Here is a 24,375-nt window from a genome sequence, read left to right as displayed (position 1 = left end):
GAACCACCTGGCCATGGATGTCAGGGAGGCTGGTTTGTCCTGCTCACCCTGGCCATAACACATAAACCTGTGCTTGCCATGCTCAACTCCTTAGTATGGCTTTCGTAGCAACTCTGCGCTCAAACCGGGCACAGAAGCAACTCCTCCTGATCCTCCAGGTTGGCAACATTGCCAGCCTGGAGATGTTGATTGGTTATGGGACACGTCCTGGGGTTTGCTTCCTGGTGAGAGACCCGATTTGTGTCTTTATCATGATTTGATTGTCCATAAAGGCAACATACCTGTCCGAGAAGGACAGGGACCCTAGTTCAGCCCGATGCCTACTTGAGGCCAGGAGAGTAGGAAGACTGTTTTCCATGTCAAAGGATTGAGTGGTGCTGATCGGAGAGGTTCAAAGGGAAGTTTGCTTAGAGAGGCCAACACAACTGATAAGTTCCAATTGATTGGTTCCCTCGTTCGGGTTCTAGGCCTCTGATTCAATCAGTGTACTCATGTCATCTCGAGACGTAGGCTGTGTTTGTGGGATTCGCGTTTGCCCTGGCCAGGACGTTGGCAGTCCACTCTGAGTGAGTCAACTGAGAGCCTTGATGTGTGTACACCACTGGGCTCAAAGGCAGTGCGCCGTCCAGTTGGGACAGCAGATCCTTCCGGAAGCACCCCTGGTGTTTCGACTAACATTTACAACAGTAGTGGAAACCAGACCTTGCTTGGCCGGTTGGGCGTCACACGCAGGAGTCGGCAGGAGTGTTGTGTACGTTGGGAGCTTGGCGTTCCAGGGTGTGGTGAATAGGTCTAACCTTGGACTGTCCCACCGCCGAAACAGTCTGGAGGCTACAGTAGTGTTGTGTACATCGGGAGCTTGGCGTTCCGTGGTGTGGTGAATAGGTCTAACCTTGGACCGTCCCACCGCCGAAACAGTCTGGAGGCTACCCATTGGGGTATCTGCTACTCAGTGTTCTAGACACGGAGCCGCCACAAGGGGTGTCCGCTTGACTGTTTCTCGCCCCTGGAAGGTGGTGTGCGGCTGGCTCCACATGTATTTCAGGTACCAAAGAAGAATTTCAGTTCAAGCTAGTTGATATGGCAGCTCTTAATCTAATGCATGGGCCATATTTTTCATTGGGCTTGTTTGTCTAAACGTTGCGCTCCCCAACATGTGAGGGAGGCATATGAGTCATAGCCATGGCGAGTGGGTCCAAGGGGAACCTCTGTCTGAGGTTGGCAATTGCCGACCACCAGGCCATGGTCCGAGAATGTTACTCATCTCTCCAAAGTTGGCACCCACTGGCCAGAAGTAGCCAGGAGGCAAGCATCCTGGCTCTTCCAGGGGAGGGAAGAGTGGCGATGCGCCCTCCTAGGAAGAGGGGACCAGGTGGTTCCCCCTTCCTTGGGAGTCGTCTACCCAGCTCACAGGGAAAGCAGGTTTGATACTTCCGCTTGCGACGAGGGGGATGGGCATATGTTTGGTGGGAGGCAGAGTTGGAACCTATCAACTTCTACAGGCCTCACAGGGTTTCACCTCGGCGGAGGAGAGATCACCCCTGATGTGAAACTGCCCAATCCACACATCATTATCCCCGACCGGGATACCCTTTTCATCACTTTCTATTTACTCGGAAACCCGCCACCTATGCCTACAGTTCAAAATAGTCATTTTGACTGACCAGATTCCATGGTGGGTAATTGAATTTAGGCAGAGGGTTCCCGGAATCTGGCTATTCACATAGTTCATACCCACCATAGACACCAACCACCCCACTTTTTCCGTTGCGTTGGCTTAGACCTCGGTGCGAGGAACAAAGGAATTAGAGTGACGAGTAGGCCAATATGGCTACGCCCCATGGGGCTTCCCCTGACCTAGATTTATTCTTCCGTCATTGGCTGAATTGCAGATTAATGCCTACAGTTCAAAATAGACATTTTGACTGACCGGAGTCTATGGTGGGTATGAACTATGTGAATAGGCGAGTTCCGAGAACCCTCTGCCTTAGCCTAACTGTATAGTGGTCACCAGTGGTATATCTTGCAGAAAGTATGGTTGGATACTAGTTATTACCTTTATTGAATGGTCTGGGCAGTCAAACTGTTTGGTGGTCGCCAGTGATATATGTTGTAGAAAGCATGGGTATATAATAGTTATTACCAGTATTGAATGGTCGAGACAGTCACACTTTTTGGTGGTCACCGGTGGTATATGTTGTGGAAAGCATGGTTGCATAATAGTTATTACCATTATTGAATGGTCTGGGCAGTCAAACTGTTTGGTGGTCACCAGAGGTATATGTTGTAGAAAGCATTGGGAGATAATAGTTATTACCAGTTTTGAATGGTCTGGGCAGTCAAACTGTTTGGTGGGCACCAGTGGTGCATGTTGTGAAAGCATGGGTAGATAATAGTTATTACCATTATTGAATGGTCTAGACAGTCAAACTGTTTGGTGATCACCAGTGGTATATGTTGTAGGAAGCATGGTTGGATAACAGTTATTACCATTATTGAATGGTCTAGACAGTCAAACTGTTTGGTGGTCACCAGTGATGTATGTTGTAGAAAGCATGGTTAGATAATAGTTATTACCATTATTGAATGGTCTAGACAGTCAAACTGTTTGGTGATCACCAGTGGTATATGTTGTAGGAAGCATGGTTGGATAATAGTTATTACCATTATTGAATGGTCTAGACAGTCAAACTGTTTGGTGGTCACCAGTAGTATATGTTGTAGAAAGAATGGTTAGATGATAGTTATTACCATTATTGAATGGTCTAGACAGTCAAACTGTTTGGTGGTCACCAGTAGTATATGTTGTAGAAAGAATGGTTAGATGATAGTTACTACCATTATTGAATGGTCTAGACAGTCAAACTGTTTGGTGGTCACCAGTGGTATATGTTGTAGAAAGCATGGTTAGATAATAGTTATTACCATTATTGAATGGTCTAGACAGTCAAACTGTTTGGTGGTCAACAGTGGTATATGTTGTAGAAAGCATGGGTAGATAATAGTTATTACCAGTATTGAATGGTCTAGACAGTCAAACTGTTTGGTGGTCACCAGTAGTATATGTTGTAGAAAGAATGGTTAGATGATAGTTACTACCATTATTGAATGGTCTAGACAGTCGAACTGTTTGGTGGTCACCAGTGGTGTATGTTGTAGAACGCATGGGTAGATAATAGTTATTACCAGTATTGAATGGTCTGGGCAGTCGAACTGTTTGGTGGTCAACAGTGGTATATGTTGTAGAAAGCATATGTAGATAATAGTTATTACCAGTATTGGATGGTCTGGGCAGTCGAACTGTTTGGTGGTCAACAGTGGTATATGTTGTAGAAAGCATGGGTAGATAATAGTTATTACCAGTATTGAATGGTCTGGGCAGTCGAACTGTTTGGTGGTCACCAGTGGTGTATGTTGTAGAAGGCATGGGTAGATAATAGTTATTACCAGTATTGAATGGTCTTGACAGTCAAACTGTTTGGTGGTCACCAGTAGTATATGTTGTAGAAAGAATGATTAGATGATAGTTATTACCATTATTGAATGGTCTAGACAGTCAAACTGTTTGGTGGTCACCAGTAGTATATGTTGTAGAAAGAATGGTTAGATGATAGTTACTACCATTATTGAATGGTCTAGACAGTCAAACTGTTTGGTGGTCACCAGTAGTATATGTTGTAGAAAGAATGGTTAGATGATAGTTACTACCATTATTGAATGGTCTAGACAGTCAAACTGTTTGGTGGTCACCAGTGGTATATGTTGTAGAAAGCATGGTTAGATAATAGTTATTACCATTATTGAATGGTCTAGACAGTCAAACTGTTTGGTGGTCAACAGTGGTATATGTTGTAGAAAGCATGGGTAGATAATAGTTATTACCAGTATTGAATGGTCTAGACAGTCAAACTGTTTGGTGGTCACCAGTAGTATATGTTGTAGAAAGAATGGTTAGATGATAGTTACTACCATTATTGAATGGTCTAGACAGTCGAACTGTTTGGTGGTCACCAGTGGTGTATGTTGTAGAACGCATGGGTAGATAATAGTTATTACCAGTATTGAATGGTCTGGGCAGTCGAACTGTTTGGTGGTCAACAGTGGTATATGTTGTAGAAAGCATATGTAGATAATAGTTATTACCAGTATTGGATGGTCTGGGCAGTCGAACTGTTTGGTGGTCAACAGTGGTATATGTTGTAGAAAGCATGGGTAGATAATAGTTATTACCAGTATTGAATGGTCTGGGCAGTCGAACTGTTTGGTGGTCACCAGTGGTGTATGTTGTAGAAGGCATGGGTAGATAATAGTTATTACCAGTATTGAATGGTCTTGACAGTCAAACTGTTTGGTTGTCACAGAGTGGTACATGTTGTAGAAAGCATGGGTAGATAATAGTTATTACCATTATTGAATGGTCTTGACAGTCAAACTGTTTGGTGGTCAACAGTGGTATATGTTGTAGAAAGCATGGGTAGATAATAGTTATTACCAGTATTGAATGGTCTTGACAGTCAAACTGTTTGGTGGTCAACAGTGGTATATGTTGTAGAAAGCATGGGTAGATAATAGTTATTACAACTATTGAATGGTCTAGACAGTCGAACTGTTTGGTAGTCACCAGTGGTATATGTTGTAGAAAGCATGGGTAGATAATAGTTATTACCATTATTGAATGGTCTTGACAGTCAAACTGTTTGGTGGTCAACAGTGGTATATGTTGTAGAAAGCATGGGTAGATAATAGTTATTACCAGTATTGAATGGTCTGGGCAGTCGAACTGTTTGGTGGTCACCAGTGGTATATGTTGTAGAAAGCATGGTTAGATAATAGTTATTACCATTATTGAATGGTCTTGACAGTCAAACTGTTTGGTGGTCAACAGTGGTATATGTTGTAGAAAGCATGGGTAGATAATAGTTATTACCAGTATTGAATGGTCTGGGCAGTCGAACTGTTTGGTGGTCACCACTGGTGTATGTTGTAGAAAGCATGGGTAGATAATAGTTATTACCAGTATTGAATGGTCTTGGCAGACAAACTGTTTGGTGGTCACCAGTGGTGCATGTTGTAGAAAGCATGGTTAGATAATAGTTATTACCATTATTGAATGGTCTTGACAGTCAAACTGTTTGGTGATCACCAGTGGTATATATTGTAGAAATCATGGTTGGATAATAGTTACCAGTTGTGAATCGTCTTGACAGACAAACGGTTTGGTAGTCGCCAGTGGTGTATGTTGTAGAAATCATGGTTGGATAATAGTTACCAGAATTCAATGGTCTAGTCAGTCAAACTATCATGTTTTTATAAATGGTATAACTCATTCCCAGGAAGTGAATGCACTCAATGGTCATTGGTCACCAGCATTGTATGTACCAAACATTTTAGTCTTCACCTGTGGAGAATAAGCTCGTCTCTCCAATTATCATCTCGTTGCCACTATCACTAATGGTTGTACCACGCGACAAGCGATAACATACGTGAATGTGAATAGCAAGGTAAGCTTGTTTTAGACAAGCTCTCATTCGACAGATTTGGAAGGATAACAGGATAACCCTAATTTCAAAAAACAAGTATGTGCTGTAAGAATGTTGAAATATGAATGGTGTTATAAAATACGAATCGTGTAGTAGCCATGATATAACCAATACAATGCGTAATGGTATTGAGATTCGTAAATAAAAAAAAACATATATATATTTGTGACGAGTTTGTTAGCGTTATAAGACAGTTCTTTCGCAAAAAAGAGTCTCTCCTACCAAGAACCGAAGTTGTGGAACGAGCTATATACAAGAACTTTCTAGTTTTTTTTTTCTTAATCTTCCGTAAAATGTAAAATAACCTTTATTTTCTCTGTAAACTCTAAACTGTAAAAACGTTTTTTTCTTGTAAATTGTAAAAAGCCCTTTTTATTTCCGGTAAAACTGTACCAGTTACCCCCAATCACAACACTGTGTGCAAATACCTGCACGGTGATATGCACCCCGTCTCACTATGCAGCTCGTAGTTTCGGGCCACTAAACGATTGTGCACCGTCCTTGTGGGAGTGTGCCGTGGAACACATTATTCTACCGAGACACCGCCGTATAAAAACAAATCCACTAATTTGCATAAAAGTATATGCCGGGGAGTATATGTAACATTATGTGTTACAATATTTGTGAAGAAAACTCAAGCCAACAATGCCACACAATTCTCGGGGTCTGGCCTCTGAAAACAACAATAACATCCCTTTAAGAGCAATCACAAAGAACCCCACGGACAAATAACTCTCATGGTATAACGGCTGATACGTGCGGGGATACAGAGGACAGCAACAATACGAAGCTGTAAATAACGGAATGGGTGGACGTGGACACGTCTAACGTCCATGACAACATACAAGCGATATATGTGGATCTAAACAACGCCGTTATTCGGGTAGAAAATACAATTAATTTGATTTATTAGTTTGTTTGGTCCGTTTATGTAAATTAATGAAGTTCAAATTAGGGGACCATTTCATGACTTTGTCCGCAAGTGCATGCAAGTCACTCACCCAATTGCCTTCAATATCAATGACAATGACAACAATAAAGATGGGACGCCCTAAAATAATGACCCGTTTATTCTGGAGAAAAAAGTTTATGTTCGACGGACTTTGTCATATTGAAAGGAGAAGTCGGCCCAGCCTCGACCCCTTTTCGTATCCGTGACGACGGAATGCACAACTTTCAAAAGAAGGGATCGAGGTATCAATAATATTCTTGTTTTCAAATCGTATTTACCCGTATTCAGTTCACGCGAAAGACACACAACGTCCAGAGCTGCTTAAAACAACATCGGATTAGTAACTTACCTGATATACCATTAATCACAGTGACTGCATTTAGTTAGCCGCACAAAGTGACTTGTGTATCCGCCCGAGAACGGCAGACACAATCTGAAGTGACGTAAAAACAAACATATCCAGTTGCTCCGCAGTCGCTGTCTCTGTCAACAAACCACGAGTCCCGCATGAAGGTAAGTTGGATTTGACAATGTCGTTTTTCTTTATTAATAAATTGACTGACACTTTGATAGTGTTTCTCATTAATCGTTTGGAAATTCTCACGATCTGTTTACGGTTAAACGGCGTGTACGTGATGTGTCTCTTAGTCCGATTATCCCATTCTACGTGCTCTATATCTCAGTTCTATGTGCTTCCACGTCGACAATTGGTGTTGTTAGTTTGAATTATTTTGGTAGTATCCACATTCTCACCCGGATTAATAACGGAATATCGTGTACAATCAAAGATACGGTTCAATGCATTTTATTCCTAGCCGTTGACGGTCAACAATAGGCAGTGAGTCGACAATTGTGTTTCCAAACTAATTGGAAGAGACTTTCTTACAGAACATTGACTATGTAAGGTTAAAATTATCGGCCCAGTTCTGTTCAAGAAAAGATATTTTCGTCCCTGTAAAACGTCACATTTCGAATTATATCCCGAGGTGGGAAACACCCTCTTCTTGTAATATTTAATCTTACAATCCCCGGGTACGGACGATGTCTTATGTGTATGCTACATGAGAGCTGTGTGCTCTGGTCAGCCGCATATCGACTTGTTAAGTTATTTTTTTATTTTACCTCCAAAACAGGGATTTCCGTCGTTTTTAATGTAAATCTTAAAATGACGTCACAGTTGGGGGCAACGGGAATGAATATATAGGGCCTTTTTTTTTTCGTCTAGAAAATGTGAATGGCTTCTAGGGACTACAATCAAATAGTTCCCACTGAATAGTATACATTCTAAAAAGTTTCATTGAGTTTCATGAAATAAACTATAGTTGTGGTTGGCTTTAGTGTCCCAAGGTCGCGACGTGTGTGTGCGCCATATACTTACATTAGACCCGTTTCCGGTTGTTCGCCACTGCGCAACTGTGACTCGGCCTCAGGCGCCCACCGAGCCACCTATCCCTGTGTATAATAACAAATACCTTCGGGGACAGTATAAGAAACAGGAACGGCAACTATATACACGAGGGACGGAGATTGGAAATAGAGTCTACCATTACTTAATTCAATTTAATTTTTAAAAGTCACAGTTTATAAATATTAATAACAATTAATATTAAATATGTCAACCACATATATTTATTGAAACCATAGTAACACACTTAGCTAATTTTAGATAAAACAGTTTTGCTTAAACCAATCCCTCTTAGAGGCTTAGAGAGATCAAAACATCGTATTATTACTCTAAACAACTTTTCGTAGACTTGGATGTGAACGTGTTTGGGATAGTTCATATCTGACTCGATTTTGTCACAACAATACATTTAATTGAAGTTGCATTCCTCTATTACCTTTTAAGTTGACTTACTTATGTTTGTCTGTCTAAATCCCGATTTGTAAAGCTAATTCTCTCGAGAATGGCTTGTAGAACAGTGCGTGTGTATTTCAATTAAAAAATAATCACAGGAGTAAAAAAAAAGCCGAGTAAACTAGATTTGCATAAAGTCTGTTTCGGGACTTGCTCGTGGTCTAGGGAAACCTTGAAGTAACCTTGTTGAAAACGCTTACTTGTTCTCCAGTAGTTTGCCTGTGAATTACTGGAACATTTAACAGTTTAATCAAGCGAAAATAAACTTTTCCAAATGAAGTTTAGTAAAAAAAACAAAAAAAACAAACAAGAACGTTCAAAATCAGCCACAGATGAGGAACCCTATTTAATCAGTAAACGTGAGAAAAACTGTTTTAAGTTATTGCAATATGAATTTTACATCAGTGTTACAAACTATTACAAAACTGCATGTTCTAAATTCAAATAATGTGTAACGGCTAAGTATATATTATTTTACAGTGTGGACACACGAATGTGGTAGAAGTAACACGTATATAAGGCAATAATCGAATCACTAGATATCATGTCGGATGCAGGTGATACGCCAGGCGGTGACGCAGAACAGGAAGAAACAAAGTCGCATCATTCAACGGCGCCATCAACTCACTCTAAAGTCCCGTCTCAACATTCAAATCAACTTAATGGTTCTATGAACGGGGAACAGAATGGCGAACCTCCCAAGACTCCCGAAGATAAAACCAACATCACGGACTTAATTGATGACATGTTTTTAACATGTGCGATCTGTAATAATCGTTTCAATCAGCCAAAAGTTTTATCGTGTCTGCATTCGTTTTGTACTGGTTGCTTAGAGTCGTACGAGTCGAGTAACGGAGGTGAATTGGAGTGTCCCGTATGCGGCAAAGATGAGAGACGCTCAATCCGAGATCTGCCACACAACACGCTAGCAATGGGACTGATTGATTTGAAAACGATCCTCGGCTCTAATGAAGCCACAAAATGCAATGTCTGCGATAAAGACGCTGCTGTACGATGCTACGATTGCGCCGATTTTCTGTGCGAAGACTGCGAGAAAGTTCACAAGAAAATGAAACTCGGAAAAGGACATCGTATGACGTCTCTTCAAGAGTTCATTGACAGTATTAGTGATATGCAGAATTCGTTATTGAAGAGGTCGTCTCTGATGCATCCCACTGTATGCTCAGACCACGAAGGATTTCTGATGGAGCAATATTGCGAAACGTGTGACATACCAGTATGTGATAAATGCACCACCACAGAGCACAAATACCCGCAACACCATGTGACGCCACTACAGGAGTCGGTTAGCCGGCAATTTAATCACTTAGAACGCCTTCTCCGAGAAACCGAAAAGAAAATTCCACCATTGCAGCAGAGTCTGACTGATGTCCGGGCCGTGTTAATGGATATCGAGACTCAGTGCGATTTTGCAGAGATTAAACTCCGTGATCGTGTTCGTAGAGAAATAGAACAATTGAGAAAATTGGAGAATGATTTAGTGGATGAAATGGAACATAAAATATTGGGAAAGCGAGCCGTTCTAGACGAACAGTTTCAACGTCTTCAACAAGGTTTGAACAACATTCATGACAGTTGTGATTTCACAGAGAATATGCTGAAGTTTGGAAATCCTCTTGATATGATTGGACTGAACAGTGAGCTGGAGAACAGATTACAAGAACTGATGGCTACTCGTATCAAGTTGGAACCAGTGGATAGCAGTGCAATTGAATTCACAAGCAATGAAGATTTCCATACCAGTTTGCACAGCATGAATCATCTTGGTACCATCAGTGTTGCCCGGAAACCAACAACACCAGCTAGATCTCCATCTTCCACAGCTGAGTATTCTCCACGAGTAACTCTAAATGGAGATGACACACCACACTATGCTCCATCTACCATACCTGAGGAACCAGAACTTGAAGTGTATAGAGCTGAATCGCCATTACCACCACCAATCACTTTATCTATTCCTCAAGTTAAACTACCACCCACTCCACCTCCTCCACGCGGAACACCACAGAACGTACCTATGACCAGGGATGCAGTAACTATGACAACAGATACCAGAGATATTGGTTCTATGACAAATGATGATAGCCCTCCAAGATACACCCCTGTTGGTCTCAGATTCAGCAGAGATGGAAGACCATCCCGTGGACCAAGTAGGAAAGGACGTGCAGGGGATGAAGATATCTCAGCTAGAGTTTACACGCCAGCCCATCAGGTTCATCGAGCAAAAGTTGCCACCAATCCTGATGGAAGCTATTCAGTTGGGTACAATCCGACAATGCCTGGTAATCATGACCTACGTATAAATTTCCTAGGTCAGCCTTATGGAGAACCACTAGCATTATCTATGCAACCCGAGCATTACCAACAGTTTGCACGTGGAGCACAAGGTCAAAATCCACCAGGAATTAATATAATCCTTAAGCCTGCAAAGAAAAATCAATACTATGCTGATGAGCTAGAAAATGAATCTGAAGATGATGATGATGAATGGTTAGAAGGCCGCCCATTTTTGAAGATTGGTGGCAAGGGAACTGCACCAGGTAAACTGTGTGGACCACGCGGTATTGCTATTTCCCACAATGATGATATTGTTGTTGCTGATCGAGGTAATAACAGAATGCAAGTATTCTTCCGAGATGGCAAGTTAAGCCATGTTTTCTCTTATCGAAATTTCACTAGAAAGTTTGATCCTGTGGGAGTGGCAATCACAAACAGTGAACAGCTATTAATTTCAGACTATGACAACAAACATGTGTTGCTATGCGACTATGATGGTCGGATTATTCGCACAATTGGTTCAGGCATTTTGAAGGGTCCCTGGGGTGTTGCTGTTGGACGTCATGGTCTTGTTCATGTTGTCGACCATCCGCAGCATTGTGTTCGTACATTTTCCCTGGATGGCACACACGTCCACACATTTGGAGGTAAAGGAGAGGGCCCTGGAGAATTCAACTATCCACTGTATGTTGCTGTCAATAATCGGGACAACATCATTGTTTCTGACTACTGCTATCATCGTGTCCAAGTGTTTGATTACAGGGGAACTTTCTTGTTTGATTTTGGAACCCACGGTGACAGACAAGGGCAATTCTACCGACCAACAGGAGTGGCCTGTACCCAGAAAGATGACATCATTGTCAATGACTACCTTAGCAACAAAGTCCAGTTGTTCAAGCCCAACGGTAGCTTTGTCAGACACCTCAACAATGACAGCAAATGGCTAGAATGTCCAGAAGGTATTGCCATTGCATCCGAGAAGCCACTGAGAGTTGCTGTTGTGGATAGTGGCCATCACTGCATCAAGGTTTTCTAATGTGAAAATTCTAACACGAGAAAAAAAACATAAAAGTACACGGAACATGAATTGTTGACAGTTTAAACATTGAACCATTATATTTGTTCAGTAATTTAATTGTCAATATGAACAGTCAAATTGTTTATATAGTTACAATTAAATTACTAAAATAACAAGAACATGCAGTTGACATTGAACAATAACAACAATTATATGCTAACAAAACGTAATATTATAATAGAAAGTGACAAGACTGATATGTTGTCATCATGCAAATTGAATCCATATTTTGTACACAAGGTTGAAAATCCAGGTCATCGCATGATTTCGTACTATATGGTACAATGGACCTCTGACTGGTCAAGTTTAACTTTAACATCCAGCAAATTCTTTAGTGATAAAGCATCCAGCATCATCTCTCGATGGACATTACTCCTCTATCAGATACATGATTCAGTTATTCAATGTGCTAATTTTCATATCAGAACTCCCAAAAGGTCTTCACAAGATTTCTGAAAAATCGCCACACAAGATAACACAAGATGCATCCATCCTCAGATTGATGCATGCATAAACCACCTGTTGAGTACTCATATCACTGTTATCATTTTCTATCTGATACCATTTACATAATATGATCAATTAGTGACATATATTAAAAGGAATTCAACAAATGCACTCAAGTCGGTTGATAAGAGGCTCCTTAGTACTGAAATTGACCTTGATAAGAATCAAAATGATTAACCTACGCCAATGGATGGCCACGAAATGTCTAATATGAATACTGCGTTGTATACTGTCGATAGTATTAATTGATATGTGGGGAGGGGGTTTAGATCCTGTCATATTGAGATTGCTCATTGTTACTTGTACACTTGATGCATTGTGCTACTCATACTGGTGGAAGTCTGTAGGAATTTAGTAAGTTATTTGTCAAATGAAATCTCTAATAAACATTTTCAAATATGTACAGATGTAAAAGATGCTGGGTGATCATGGGTTTTTCAGAACTGTATTTTTATCTATAATACATCTTGAACAATTAAGATTTGTAATTATTATTTATGAAAATTAATGCTGATTTAGGCAGAGCAGTAAGAGTGTAGTGTTCTCTGGGTAATCTGATGATCTATTTCTGTAGTAAATCACCAAAACAGATTAGTCGTTACAAAACAAACCAGGCTTCATTAATATAAATTGATTTTTTTAAACGATAATTAAAATAATATTTTTTAATTTTTAAAATTTATTACTGTATTCATTACATCATGCATATGTTAGCCAAGATCTTGGAGCATTTCTGATATCGATCAAGCTCTTTTGACATGTGTTCTACTCTACTGATATGATTGTGTTCTATTCTACTGACATACATTTCTGATTCATACTCTGCTGACATGTGTACTGCTCCACTGATATGATTGTGTTCTATTCTACTGACATACATTTCTGATTCATACTCTGCTGACATGTGTACTGCTCCACTGATATGATTGTGTTCTACTCTGACATGCATTTCTCCTCTACTGACATATAATCTGCGCTAATGACATTTGTTCTGTACTACTGACATGAGTATTTGTCCATTGACATATGTTCTACACTACTGACAAGTGCTTCTGTTCCACTGACATGTGATGTGTTCTACCCTGACATGCAGTTGTGTCCAACACACATTTCTGCTCCACTTGCATTTTTCTATCCTTCTGACATTCGTTTCTATTGCACTAAATATGATGACAGTCAAATCAGTTTAATAATAATAACAACCTTTATTGATATCGTATCCCTTCTGGGATCTAGATTAGAATACAATAAGGATATAATGAACAATAAAATACATAAGTAATAATAATAATAAAAAAGAAATAAATAGTAATACTGTGAAAATATTATTATATAAATATTTGTTGGTGTTATTTTGAGGCAGCTGGTAAATTGCTTTTCATGAAATTCTCTCTTTTATTGAAACAGTCGCTGATAAACTTGGCAATTGCTTGGACGGTTTCAGAATTTTTGTTATTGAGAAGTGCTTTCAGATTACCGGATAAGTTTACGTTTTCAAACAAAGCATCTCTCTCTCAAATTTGTACAGGTTACAATTGAAGAGGAAATGTTCTTCATCTTCAATTTCATTGGAGTCACAGACAGGGCATGTTCTATTTAAGATATCTATGTTGTGATATCGCCCAACTTCAATCTGAAGTATGTGGGCACTTATCCTCAGTTTAGTCATAGATGATCTGTGGATGGGGTTTTTAATAATTTCAAGGTATTTTTCAAGTGCAAAATCAGTTTTCAGCTGTCTGTAGGTACGAAGTTTATTTTTGTGATTAGTGCCTTTATTGTCATTATGCATTGTTTCTGTGCAGTGTTTCTCAAACATATTTTTTAGTTTTTTTGTAGCTAATGGGATAATACTGGTTTTTTCGCAAACATCACTAATTTCTATAAGGTTCAGTAATTTTTTTATGCCTGTGGTCCAATTACTGACGTTTTCTTTGTCCAAATTGGTGCCAAGTTTGTAGGCTTCAGAGATCAGTGTTTTCATCCATATGTTTTATTTTCAGCCAGTAATTAATCATACGTTTGATGCTTGAGATGATAAGTGGATATCTTCCCAGTTCAAGTAAACATGCCAAGTTTGTGGCTTTACAGTTTACTTGTAGTAGGTACTTACACATTTTGTGATGTAATTTTTCCATAGGCAAAGATTGTTTAAACAAGTCTGTTGAGTGCATATTAATAATATCGCTTGCCCAGATTTCGCTACAGTAGAGTAAAATTGGTTTAACCATAGCATCAAACAATTTCAGATGTGTTTTGATTGGGATATTTGGGTCTGCATAGAGTAATTGTTTTAGTTTAAAAAGTGCCTTCATTGCTCTGTGACTAAGGTCTTCTTGAGCTCTGTTCAGTTTACCAGTAGCATTGATTTTAACACCAAGGTAGGAGTATGAGACGTTTCCAATTTTTTTGTCTAAATATTATGGAAGTCAAATCTGTTTAATATGAGAATATATCTAAATATTATGAGTCAAATCAGTTTAATATGAGAATATATCTAAATATTATGAGTCAAATCAGTTTAATATGAGAATGTCTAAATATTATGACAGTCAAATCAGTTGATTATGAGAATATATCTAAATATGATGACAGTCAAATCAGTTTAATATGAGAATATATCTAAATACGAGTCAAATCAGTTTAATATGAGAATGTCTAAATATTATGGCAGTCAAATCAGTTGATTATGAGAATATGTCTAAATATTATGACAGTCAAATCAGTTTAATATGAGAATGTCTAAAGATTATGGCAGTCAAATCAGTTTAATATGTCTAAATATTATGACAGTCAAATCAGTTTATTATGAGAATGTCTAAAGATTATGGCAGTCAAATCAGTTTAATATGAGAATATATCTAAATATGATGACAGTCAAATCAGTTTAATATGAGAATGTCTAAAGATTATGGCAGTCAAATCAGTTTAATATGAGAATATATCTAAATATGATGACAGTCAAATCAGTTTAATATGAGAAATGTCTAAATATTATGACAGTCAAATCAGTTGATTATGAGAATATATCTAAATATGATGGCTGTCAAATCAGTTTAATATGAGAATATGTCTAAATCTTATGACAGTCAAATCAGTTGATTATGAGAATATATCTAAATATGATGACAGTCAAATCAGTTTAATATGAGAAATGTCTAAATATTATGACAGTCAAATCAGTTGATTATGAGAATATATCTTAATATGATGGCTGTCAAATCAGTTTAATATGAGAATATGTCTAAATCTTATGACAGTCAAATCAGTTGATTATGAGAATATATCTAAATATGATGACTGTCAAATCAGTTTAATATGAGAATATGTCTAAATATTATGACAGTCAAATCAGTTGATTATGAGAATATATCTAAATATGATGACTGTCAAATCAGTTTAATATGAGAATGTCTAAAGATTATGACAGTCAAATCAGTTTAATATGAGAATATGCCTAAATATTATGACAGTCAAATCAGTTGATTATGAGAATATATCTAAATATGATGACAGTCAAATCAGTTTAATATGAGAATATGTCTAAATATTATGGCAGTCAAATCAGTTGATTATGAGAATATATCTAAATATGATGATAGTCAAATCAGTTTAATATGAGAATATATCTAAATATGATGGCAGTCAAATCAGTTTAATATGAGAATATATCTAAATATGATGGCAGTCAAATCAGTTTAATATGAGAATATATCTAAATATGACAGTCAAATCAGGTTAATATGAGAATATATCTAAATATGATGGCAGTCAAATCAGTTTAATATGAGAATATGTCTAAATATTATGACACTCAAATCAAGAAAAATCAAATTCATGAAAAAGTCTTTTTTTTGTCATTTGTGTACCATTCCTATGATACCACACACTGCGGGAATAACAGGTATTTAATTACTAACTCCAGATTTCAATATAGTCTAGCATCTGAATGTACGGATACGGAGACTGGTTGAATAACCTTCACATGCCGATTACCCACTCAATTTCACAGCTCATTGCAATGTATGGAGGGTTGAAATTTCACTGTGGTTACATGTATATTGTCAATACTAGGCATTGTGTCTGATTTGACAAATCTTAGTTTATCATTCAAACTGGAGTAATTGATTACTTGCAGGCATAATTATTTAGAAATTGCTTCTTTCCAACTAGTATACAAATAAAATCACCACCATTTAAAAAAAAGACAAAAACATATCAATATATTCTTTCTATATTGATTATTTTATTGAAATTTCCATTTAAAAAAGAAAAATTCGTTAAACATGGCACCAGATGGTTGAACCAAAAATCAAATCAATATGTAGAAAATCAGGTGATCTCCATATCTTTGACCCTCAACTTGTGGCAATGAAGTTCAACTCTAGAGGGGGCTAATGCTTCATTTGACAAAACCAGGATGATATGGATTTGACCATTTACGCCAAATTACTCAATAAATATTTAACATTTCAGTTTGAATTTGAAAAAGTTAAGCAAGACAAAAATAAAACAGCTGTCCATGTTGGTATTGGAAGAGAAAAATTCTATAAAACCAGAAGAAATATACAATTTCCAGAATGCCAGGAATTCAAACTTTTAAAAAGGAGTTTTAATGTGGAGATGTACCGTAAAATCTGTATTAGTAGCCGCATCCCTAATAGAAGCCACACCCATTCTTTTTGAACAATTCAGACCCCAAAATTTACCATTTATCAAAGTGTAGATGCTCTAATAGAAGCCGCACCCCCTCTGTTGCATTGTACACCTTTTTGTTAGAAGCCGCAGCTTTTAATACAGATTTTACAGTAATGCAGCAGAAGCATGGACTGGCACTTATCTACATGGTTTATAAAATAAAAAAAACATTTTGAGAAAATCTGCGGTGCAGATATTTTGACACAAGCATTGTTGCTATCACCTGAACATAAAATAAGTACTTTATTTAAACTTTTTAAGTTCAGTTCATAATTGGCAATATCTAAAAAATATCAGTGGAATATTGACGTTATATACATCATGGTTGTAAAATGCACAATTAAAAAAATACTCTTACACTAGTAGGACAATGTAACTAAATAAATCCACTGACATCAACTCATCTATAAGTGGATACTGTAATAACCATATAAAAGTCCCACCAGCCAGAAAATGATGGTAATATATACAAGAAATCCTTCATCTCGTCAAATTACTGATGATTTGTTTTCCTATTTTTTGATAAATCCAGTATTTGGCACTGATGCCAGGTTTTGATTGCACATATTTCAGACAACAAAAAACATAAAAGTTGGTAACTAACGATATTGTAAAATTATTTTCGCTTAAAAGACATTTTGGCTGTTTTGTATGGAGTTTATTTTCACTGATATTTGTTTTATGCAAGAATGTAAAATATAGGGATTTTATTTCCCCTGATTAATCCAAAATAGCAAAAATAACAGTATGGTAGAACTATTTAATTTTTATTTTAGGATTTTGCGCACAATTGAAGCGGTTTATAATACCACCTACAGTGAATTAAAGGTGAGTCTCACTCTGATGAAATATGGTGCATCGATAAATGATGTTTTGATGCAAAAAAGGCATGATATTTCTGAGCAAACATAAGCAGCGTATCAAATAAACATTTCCCTCGAGATAAAAAAAATAAAGACAACAATACATATTAATTAAAAATATACATTTTTATTCAATGGTTCCAATAAACCATACTCATCTAGCTGGGACTTAGTATCCATACTTGACTCTCATTGTGAACAAAAACTGTCATTTTCATATTTTTTTTAAAATTAGGTCATATTTTTTTAAAAATGAGGTGCCCTCTAAAAAACATGACTCTTGAAGCTGAGTATCCTGGGTACTAAGTCAGATGAGTAGAGTATTTATGAAAACGCATACTCATAAGTTAGAAGGATCTTGTAAAAAACAAGTAATACAAAACACAGATGGAATATGAATCTACATTTCGTACCAAATACCATGTCCTAATAGTATGTGAGTTAACCCATAACTCATTACAGGGTAGGGTATCAGGGCGCCATTCACATTACCAGGCTATGTACAATACCACTAGAGATCCATGAAGAGGGTGGTGCGCACATGTTCTGGCTACATCCACTACTACTTGAGGTCCATGAACCTGACAGAACTGAGGACACAGATTTTACTTGGCAATGGTCTTGGTGCAGGTGATAATACTGTAAATGTCTTGCGTTCCATATCTACATTTGTACTACAACAACAAAACATAAACAGATATCACAATACTGTATTTTCTCCATTAAAAGCCTATGGATACTTAGTCTGGTCTATTGTTTAGTTAAGCTGAGATGAGAATCGCACATGGAATTAACACATATACTATATGATACGGTATAATTAATTTCATATGATAAAACCTCTCCAGTTCACCAGGCTACACTATTTGAGCCCTCCACCCTTGTGTCAATAACGTAATTCTTAAACTGCAACCTATATTGTTTGTGTCGTAAACAGAAGTGTATGAACATCTGAGACAATGTTACCAGGTATTGTTTGAAGTTGTATTGGGTTCTATAGGGTTCTATATTAAAAGTTTCATCGTTAGATACCCATCAAGTCTGTGCTGTCTTATCTCCAATTCTATTCACAATCTTTTTTGATGAATCTATGTGTGAACAGACTTTGTAACAACCAACGAAAACTACACCTTATAAAAAGACTGATGTATTCTTCAACTACACTATACTTACATGACAATGAATCCTAACATGTTGCTTCCAACGATGTCATCATCCTCTGCCGAACTTGCTGATGATAATCCTAATACATGGTGCACAAGTTCGGGACCTAGAAGAAACCAACAATGAATGAACAGGATACAACATTAACTTTTGTTGCAGGAACATTTTTATGGTTCGTTAATTTAGTGGATTTCAACATTTTCAACATCCACTGGTGTTGAATTTTACAATTATTCTTGACTTGAGAATTTCATGAGCGTTTGTCTATCATCAAATTAACACATGATCTGGTAGCCATAGTCACTGATTAGTGCGAAGATGTTTTTGCAATACTGCCCTCTATTAATGACAAGCACCCACAATGCAAAGTCCCAGTCATGTACCATAAATGTTTCAATCAAAAAGTGATTGAAAACAACAAATCTTTAATAAACACCAGAATATCGTATTTCATCTGGTTGATTTAAAAAATAAAATTTAATTTAGAGAAAATAATTAAAATAAAACAAATTTTTTTATTAATTAGAATATCAACACTTTTATATAATTTATGTGTGACTTCTTAATTAAATAGATATAAGGTACAGATTAGAAATAATTTAATAAAAATATATATATATGAAAAAAGGTTATGCAGATTTATGTTGTGAAAGGTGACACAAGCTGATGTTAAAACACATCTCGTGAAACCATGGATACAAGTCAAACAGATGAAGATAACTTACTTGGATTAACAGGAACTAATTTTGTTTGGTTGTCTTCTGGTACCATTCCAAGAGGTAAACAGGAATAAGGCACATCAGGTGCTGCAGAAATCACACAAAATAAATAAACAGTAATGAGAAGAATGCATAGGCACAAATACAAATCATACAAACGCCGATGTGACAGCCATTCCCTTTCACTAAGGTCAACAGTTTGTTGCTAAGGTCTATTCCCTGTTACTAAGGCCAACAGTGTGTTGCTAAGGTCCATTCCCTGTCACTGAGGCCAACAGTGTGTTGCTAAGGACCATTCCCTGTCACTGAGGCCAACAGTTTGTTGCTAAGGTCCATTCCCTGTCACTGAGGCCAACAGTTTGTTGCTAAGGTCTATTCCCTGTCACTAAGGTCAACAGTTTGTCGCTAAGGTCCATTCCCTGTCACTAAGGCCAACAGTTTGTTGCTAAGGTCCATTCCCTGTCACTAAGGCCAACAGTTTGTTGCTAAGGTTCATTCCATGTTACTGAGGCCAACAGTGTGTTGCTAAGGACCATTCCCTGTCACTGAGGCCAACAGTTTGTTGCTAAGGTCCATTCCCTGTCACTAAGGCCAACAGTTTGTTGCTAAGGTCCATTCCATGTTACTGAGGCCAACAGTGTGTTGCTAAGGTCCATTCCCTGTCACTAAGGCCAACAGTTTGTTGCTAAAGTCCATTCCCTATCACTAAGGTCAACAGTTTGTTGCTAAGGTCCATTCCATGTTACTGAGGCCAACAGTTTGTTGCTAAGGTCCATTCCCTGCCACTAAGATCAACAGTTTGTTGCTAAGGTCCATTCCATGTCACTAAGGCCAACAGTTTGTTGCTAAGGTCCATTCCCTGTCACTAAGGCCAACAGTTTGTAGCTAAGGTCCATTCCCTGTCACTAAGGCCAACAGTGTGTTGCTAAGGTCCATTCCCTGTCACTAAGGCCAACAGTTTGTTGCTAAGGTCCATTCCATGTTACTGAGGCCAACAGTGTGTTGCTAAGGTCCATTCCCTGTCACTAAGGCCAACAGTGTGTTGCTAAGGTCCATTCCCTGTCACTAAGGCCAACAGTTAGTTGCTAAGGTCCATTCCCTGTTACAGAGGCCAACAGTTAGTTGCTAAGGTCCATTCCCTGTCACTAAGGCCAACAGTGTGTTGCTAAGGTCCATTCCCTGTCACTAAGGCCAACAGTTTGTTGCTAAGGTCCATTCCCTGTCACTAAGGCCAACAGTGTGTTGCTAAGGTCCATTCCCTGTCACTAAGTCCAACAGTTTGTTGCTAAAGTCCATTCCCTGTCACTAAGGCCAACAGTTTGTTGCTAAGGTCCATTCCCTGTCACTAAGGCCGACAGTTTGTTGCTAAGATCCATTCCCTGTCACTAAGGCCAACAGTTAGTTGCTAAGGTCCATTCCCTGTCACTAAGGCCAACAGTTTGATGCTAAGGTCCATTCCCTGTCACTAAGGCCAACAGTTTGTTGCTAAGGTCCATTCCCTGTCACTAAGGCCAACAGTTTGTTGCTAAGGTCCATTCCATGTTACTGAGGCCAACAGTGTGTTGCTAAGGTCCATTCCCTGTCACTAAGGCCAACAGTGTGTTGCTAAGGTCCATTCCCTGTCACTAAGGCCAACAGTTAGTTGCTAAGGTCCATTCCCTGTTACAGAGGCCAACAGTTAGTTGCTAAGGTCCATTCCCTGTCACTAAGGCCAACAGTTAGTTGCAAAGGTCCATTCCCTATCACTAAGGCAAACAGTTTGTTGCTAAGGTCCATTCCCTGTCACTAAGCCCAACAGTCTGTTGCTAAGGTCCATTCCATGTTACTGAGGCCAACAGTTTGTTGCTAAGGTCCATTCTCTGTCACTGAGGCCAACAGTTTGTTGCTAAGGTTCATTCCCTGTCACTAAGGCCAACAGTTAGTTGCTAAGGTCCATTCCCTATCACTAAGGTCAACAGTTTGTTGCTAAGGTCCATTCCATGTTACTGAGGCCAACAGTTTGTTGCTAAGGTCCATTCCATGTTACTGAGGCCAACAGTTTGTTGCTAAGGTGCATTCCTTGTCACTGAGGCCAACAGTTTGTTGCTAAGGTCCATTCCCTGTCACTAAGGCCAACAGTTAGTTGCTAAGGTCCATTCCCTATCACTAAGGTCAACAGTTTGTTGCTAAGGTCCATTCCATGTTACTGAGGCCAACAGTTTGTTGCTAAGGTCCATTCCCTGTCACTGAGGCCAACAATTTGTTGCTAAGGTCCATTCCATGTTACTGAGGCCAACAGTTTGTTGCTAAGGTCCATTCCCTGTCACTAAGGCCAACAGTGTGTTGCTAAGGTCCATTCCCTGTCACTAAGGCCAACAGTTTGTTGCTAAGGTCCATTCCATGTTACTGAGGCCAACAGTGTGTTGCTAAGGTCCATTCCCTGTCACTAAGGCCAACAGTGTGTTGCTAAGGTCCATTCCCTGTCACTAAGGCCAACAGTTAGTTGCTAAGGTCCATTCCCTGTTACAGAGGCCAACAGTTAGTTGCTAAGGTCCATTCCCTGTCACTAAGGCCAACAGTGTGTTGCTAAGGTCCATTCCCTGTCACTAAGGCCAACAGTTTGTTGCTAAGGTCCATTCCCTGTCACTAAGGCCAACAGTGTGTTGCTAAGGTCCATTCCCTGTCACTAAGTCCAACAGTTTGTTGCTAAAGTCCATTCCCTGTCACTAAGGCCAACAGTTTGTTGCTAAGGTCCATTCCCTGTCACTAAGGCCGACAGTTTGTTGCTAAGATCCATTCCCTGTCACTAAGGCCAACAGTTAGTTGCTAAGGTCCATTCCCTGTCACTAAGGCCAACAGTTTGATGCTAAGGTCCATTCCCTGTCACTAAGGCCAACAGTTTGTTGCTAAGGTCCATTCCCTGTCACTAAGGCCAACAGTTTGTTGCTAAGGTCCATTCCATGTTACTGAGGCCAACAGTGTGTTGCTAAGGTCCATTCCCTGTCACTAAGGCCAACAGTGTGTTGCTAAGGTCCATTCCCTGTCACTAAGGCCAACAGTTAGTTGCTAAGGTCCATTCCCTGTTACAGAGGCCAACAGTTAGTTGCTAAGGTCCATTCCCTGTCACTAAGGCCAACAGTTAGTTGCAAAGGTCCATTCCCTATCACTAAGGCAAACAGTTTGTTGCTAAGGTCCATTCCCTGTCACTAAGCCCAACAGTCTGTTGCTAAGGTCCATTCCATGTTACTGAGGCCAACAGTTTGTTGCTAAGGTCCATTCTCTGTCACTGAGGCCAACAGTTTGTTGCTAAGGTTCATTCCCTGTCACTAAGGCCAACAGTTAGTTGCTAAGGTCCATTCCCTATCACTAAGGTCAACAGTTTGTTGCTAAGGTCCATTCCATGTTACTGAGGCCAACAGTTTGTTGCTAAGGTCCATTCCATGTTACTGAGGCCAACAGTTTGTTGCTAAGGTGCATTCCTTGTCACTGAGGCCAACAGTTTGTTGCTAAGGTCCATTCCCTGTCACTAAGGCCAACAGTTAGTTGCTAAGGTCCATTCCCTATCACTAAGGTCAACAGTTTGTTGCTAAGGTCCATTCCATGTTACTGAGGCCAACAGTTTGTTGCTAAGGTCCATTCCCTGTCACTGAGGCCAACAATTTGTTGCTAAGGTCCATTCCATGTTACTGAGGCCAACAGTTTGTTGCTAAGGTCCATTCCCTGTCACTGAGGCCAACAGTTTGTTGCTAAGGTCCATTCCCTGTCACTAAGGCCAACAGTTAGTTGCTAAGGTCCATTCCCTGTCACTAAGGCCAACAGTTTGTTGCTAAGGTCCATTCCCTGTCACTGAGGCCAACAGTTTGTTGCTAAGGTCCATTCCCTGTCACTAAGGCCAACAGTTAGTTGCTAAGGTCCATTCCCTATCACTAAGGTCAACAGTTTGTTGCTAAAATCCATTCCATGTTACTGAGGCCAACAGTTTGTTGCTAAGGTCCATTCCCTGTCACTGAGGCCAACAGTTTGTTGCTAAGGTCCATTCCATGTTACTGAGGCCAACAGTTTGTTGCTAAGGTCCATTCCCTGTCACTGAGGCCAACAGTTTGTTGCTAAGGTCCATTCCCTGTCACTAAGGCCAACAGTTAGTTGCTAAGGTCCATTCCCTATCACTAAGGTCAACAGTTTGTTGCTAAAGTCCATTCCATGTTACTGAGGCCAACAGTTTGTTGCTAAGGTCCATTCCCTGTCACTGAGGCCAACAGTTTGATGCTAAGATCCATTCCCTGTCACTAAGGCCAACAGTTTGTTGCTAAGGTCCATTCCCTATCACTAAGGTCAACAGTTTGTTGCTAAGGTCCATTCCATGTCACTAAGGCCAACAGTTTGTTGCTAAGGTCCATTCCCTATCACTAAGGCCAACAGTTTGTTGCTAAGGTCCATTCCCTGTCACTAAGGCCAACAGTGTGTTGCTAAGGTCCATTCCCTGTCACTAAGGCCAACAGTGTGTTGCTAAGGTCCATTCCCTGTCACTAAGGCCAACAGTTTGATGCTAAGGTCCATTCCCTGTCACTAAGGCCAACAGTTTGTTGCTAAGGTCCATTCCCTGTCACTAAGGCCAACAGTTTGTTGCTAAGGTCCATTCCATGTTACTGAGGCCAACAGTGTGTTGCTAAGGTCCATTCCCTGTCACTAAGGCCAACAGTGTGTTGCTAAGGTCCATTC

At 39.2% G+C, this 24,375-nt stretch overlaps 2 protein-coding genes across 2 annotated transcripts in view; one reads left to right on the top strand and one right to left on the bottom strand.

The window, feature by feature from the left end:
* The first annotated feature begins 6,896 nt into the window (after nucleotides 1–6,896).
* LOC100367600 (tripartite motif-containing protein 2-like) lies at nucleotides 6,897–12,911 on the top strand. Its single transcript, XM_002741610.3, has 2 exons — nucleotides 6,897–7,005; nucleotides 8,831–12,911. The coding sequence occupies exon 2, from the start codon at nucleotides 8,895–8,897 to the stop codon at nucleotides 11,682–11,684; it is 2,790 nt and encodes a 929-aa protein (XP_002741656.2). The 5' UTR covers nucleotides 6,897–7,005; nucleotides 8,831–8,894; the 3' UTR covers nucleotides 11,685–12,911.
* Nucleotides 12,912–16,459: 3,548 nt separating this feature from the next.
* Nucleotides 16,460–24,375, bottom strand: part of LOC102808002 (polyribonucleotide 5'-hydroxyl-kinase Clp1-like) — a 38,120-nt gene continuing 30,204 nt past the window's right edge. Inside the window, exons 10-12 of the mRNA XM_085501369.1 lie at nucleotides 19,684–19,764; nucleotides 18,968–19,064; nucleotides 16,460–18,468 (exon numbers count right to left, since the gene is read on the bottom strand). Coding sequence (XP_085357495.1) covers nucleotides 18,357–18,468; nucleotides 18,968–19,064; nucleotides 19,684–19,764 — 290 coding nt within the window. The 3' untranslated portion in view covers nucleotides 16,460–18,356. The remainder of the gene's footprint in view (nucleotides 18,469–18,967; nucleotides 19,065–19,683; nucleotides 19,765–24,375) is intronic.

Source organism: Saccoglossus kowalevskii, chromosome 7, assembly GCF_978046115.1.
Source record: "Saccoglossus kowalevskii chromosome 7, keSacKowa6.1, whole genome shotgun sequence".
Classification (NCBI taxonomy): domain Eukaryota; kingdom Metazoa; phylum Hemichordata; class Enteropneusta; family Harrimaniidae; genus Saccoglossus; species Saccoglossus kowalevskii.
This window is presented reverse-complemented; position numbering and strand designations above follow the sequence as displayed.

Excerpts from the sequence above, each read along its gene's own strand:
- LOC100367600 (XM_002741610.3), top strand. The coding sequence starts at position 8,895 with ATGTCGGATGCAGGTGATACGCCAGGCGGTGACGCAGAACAGGAAGAA.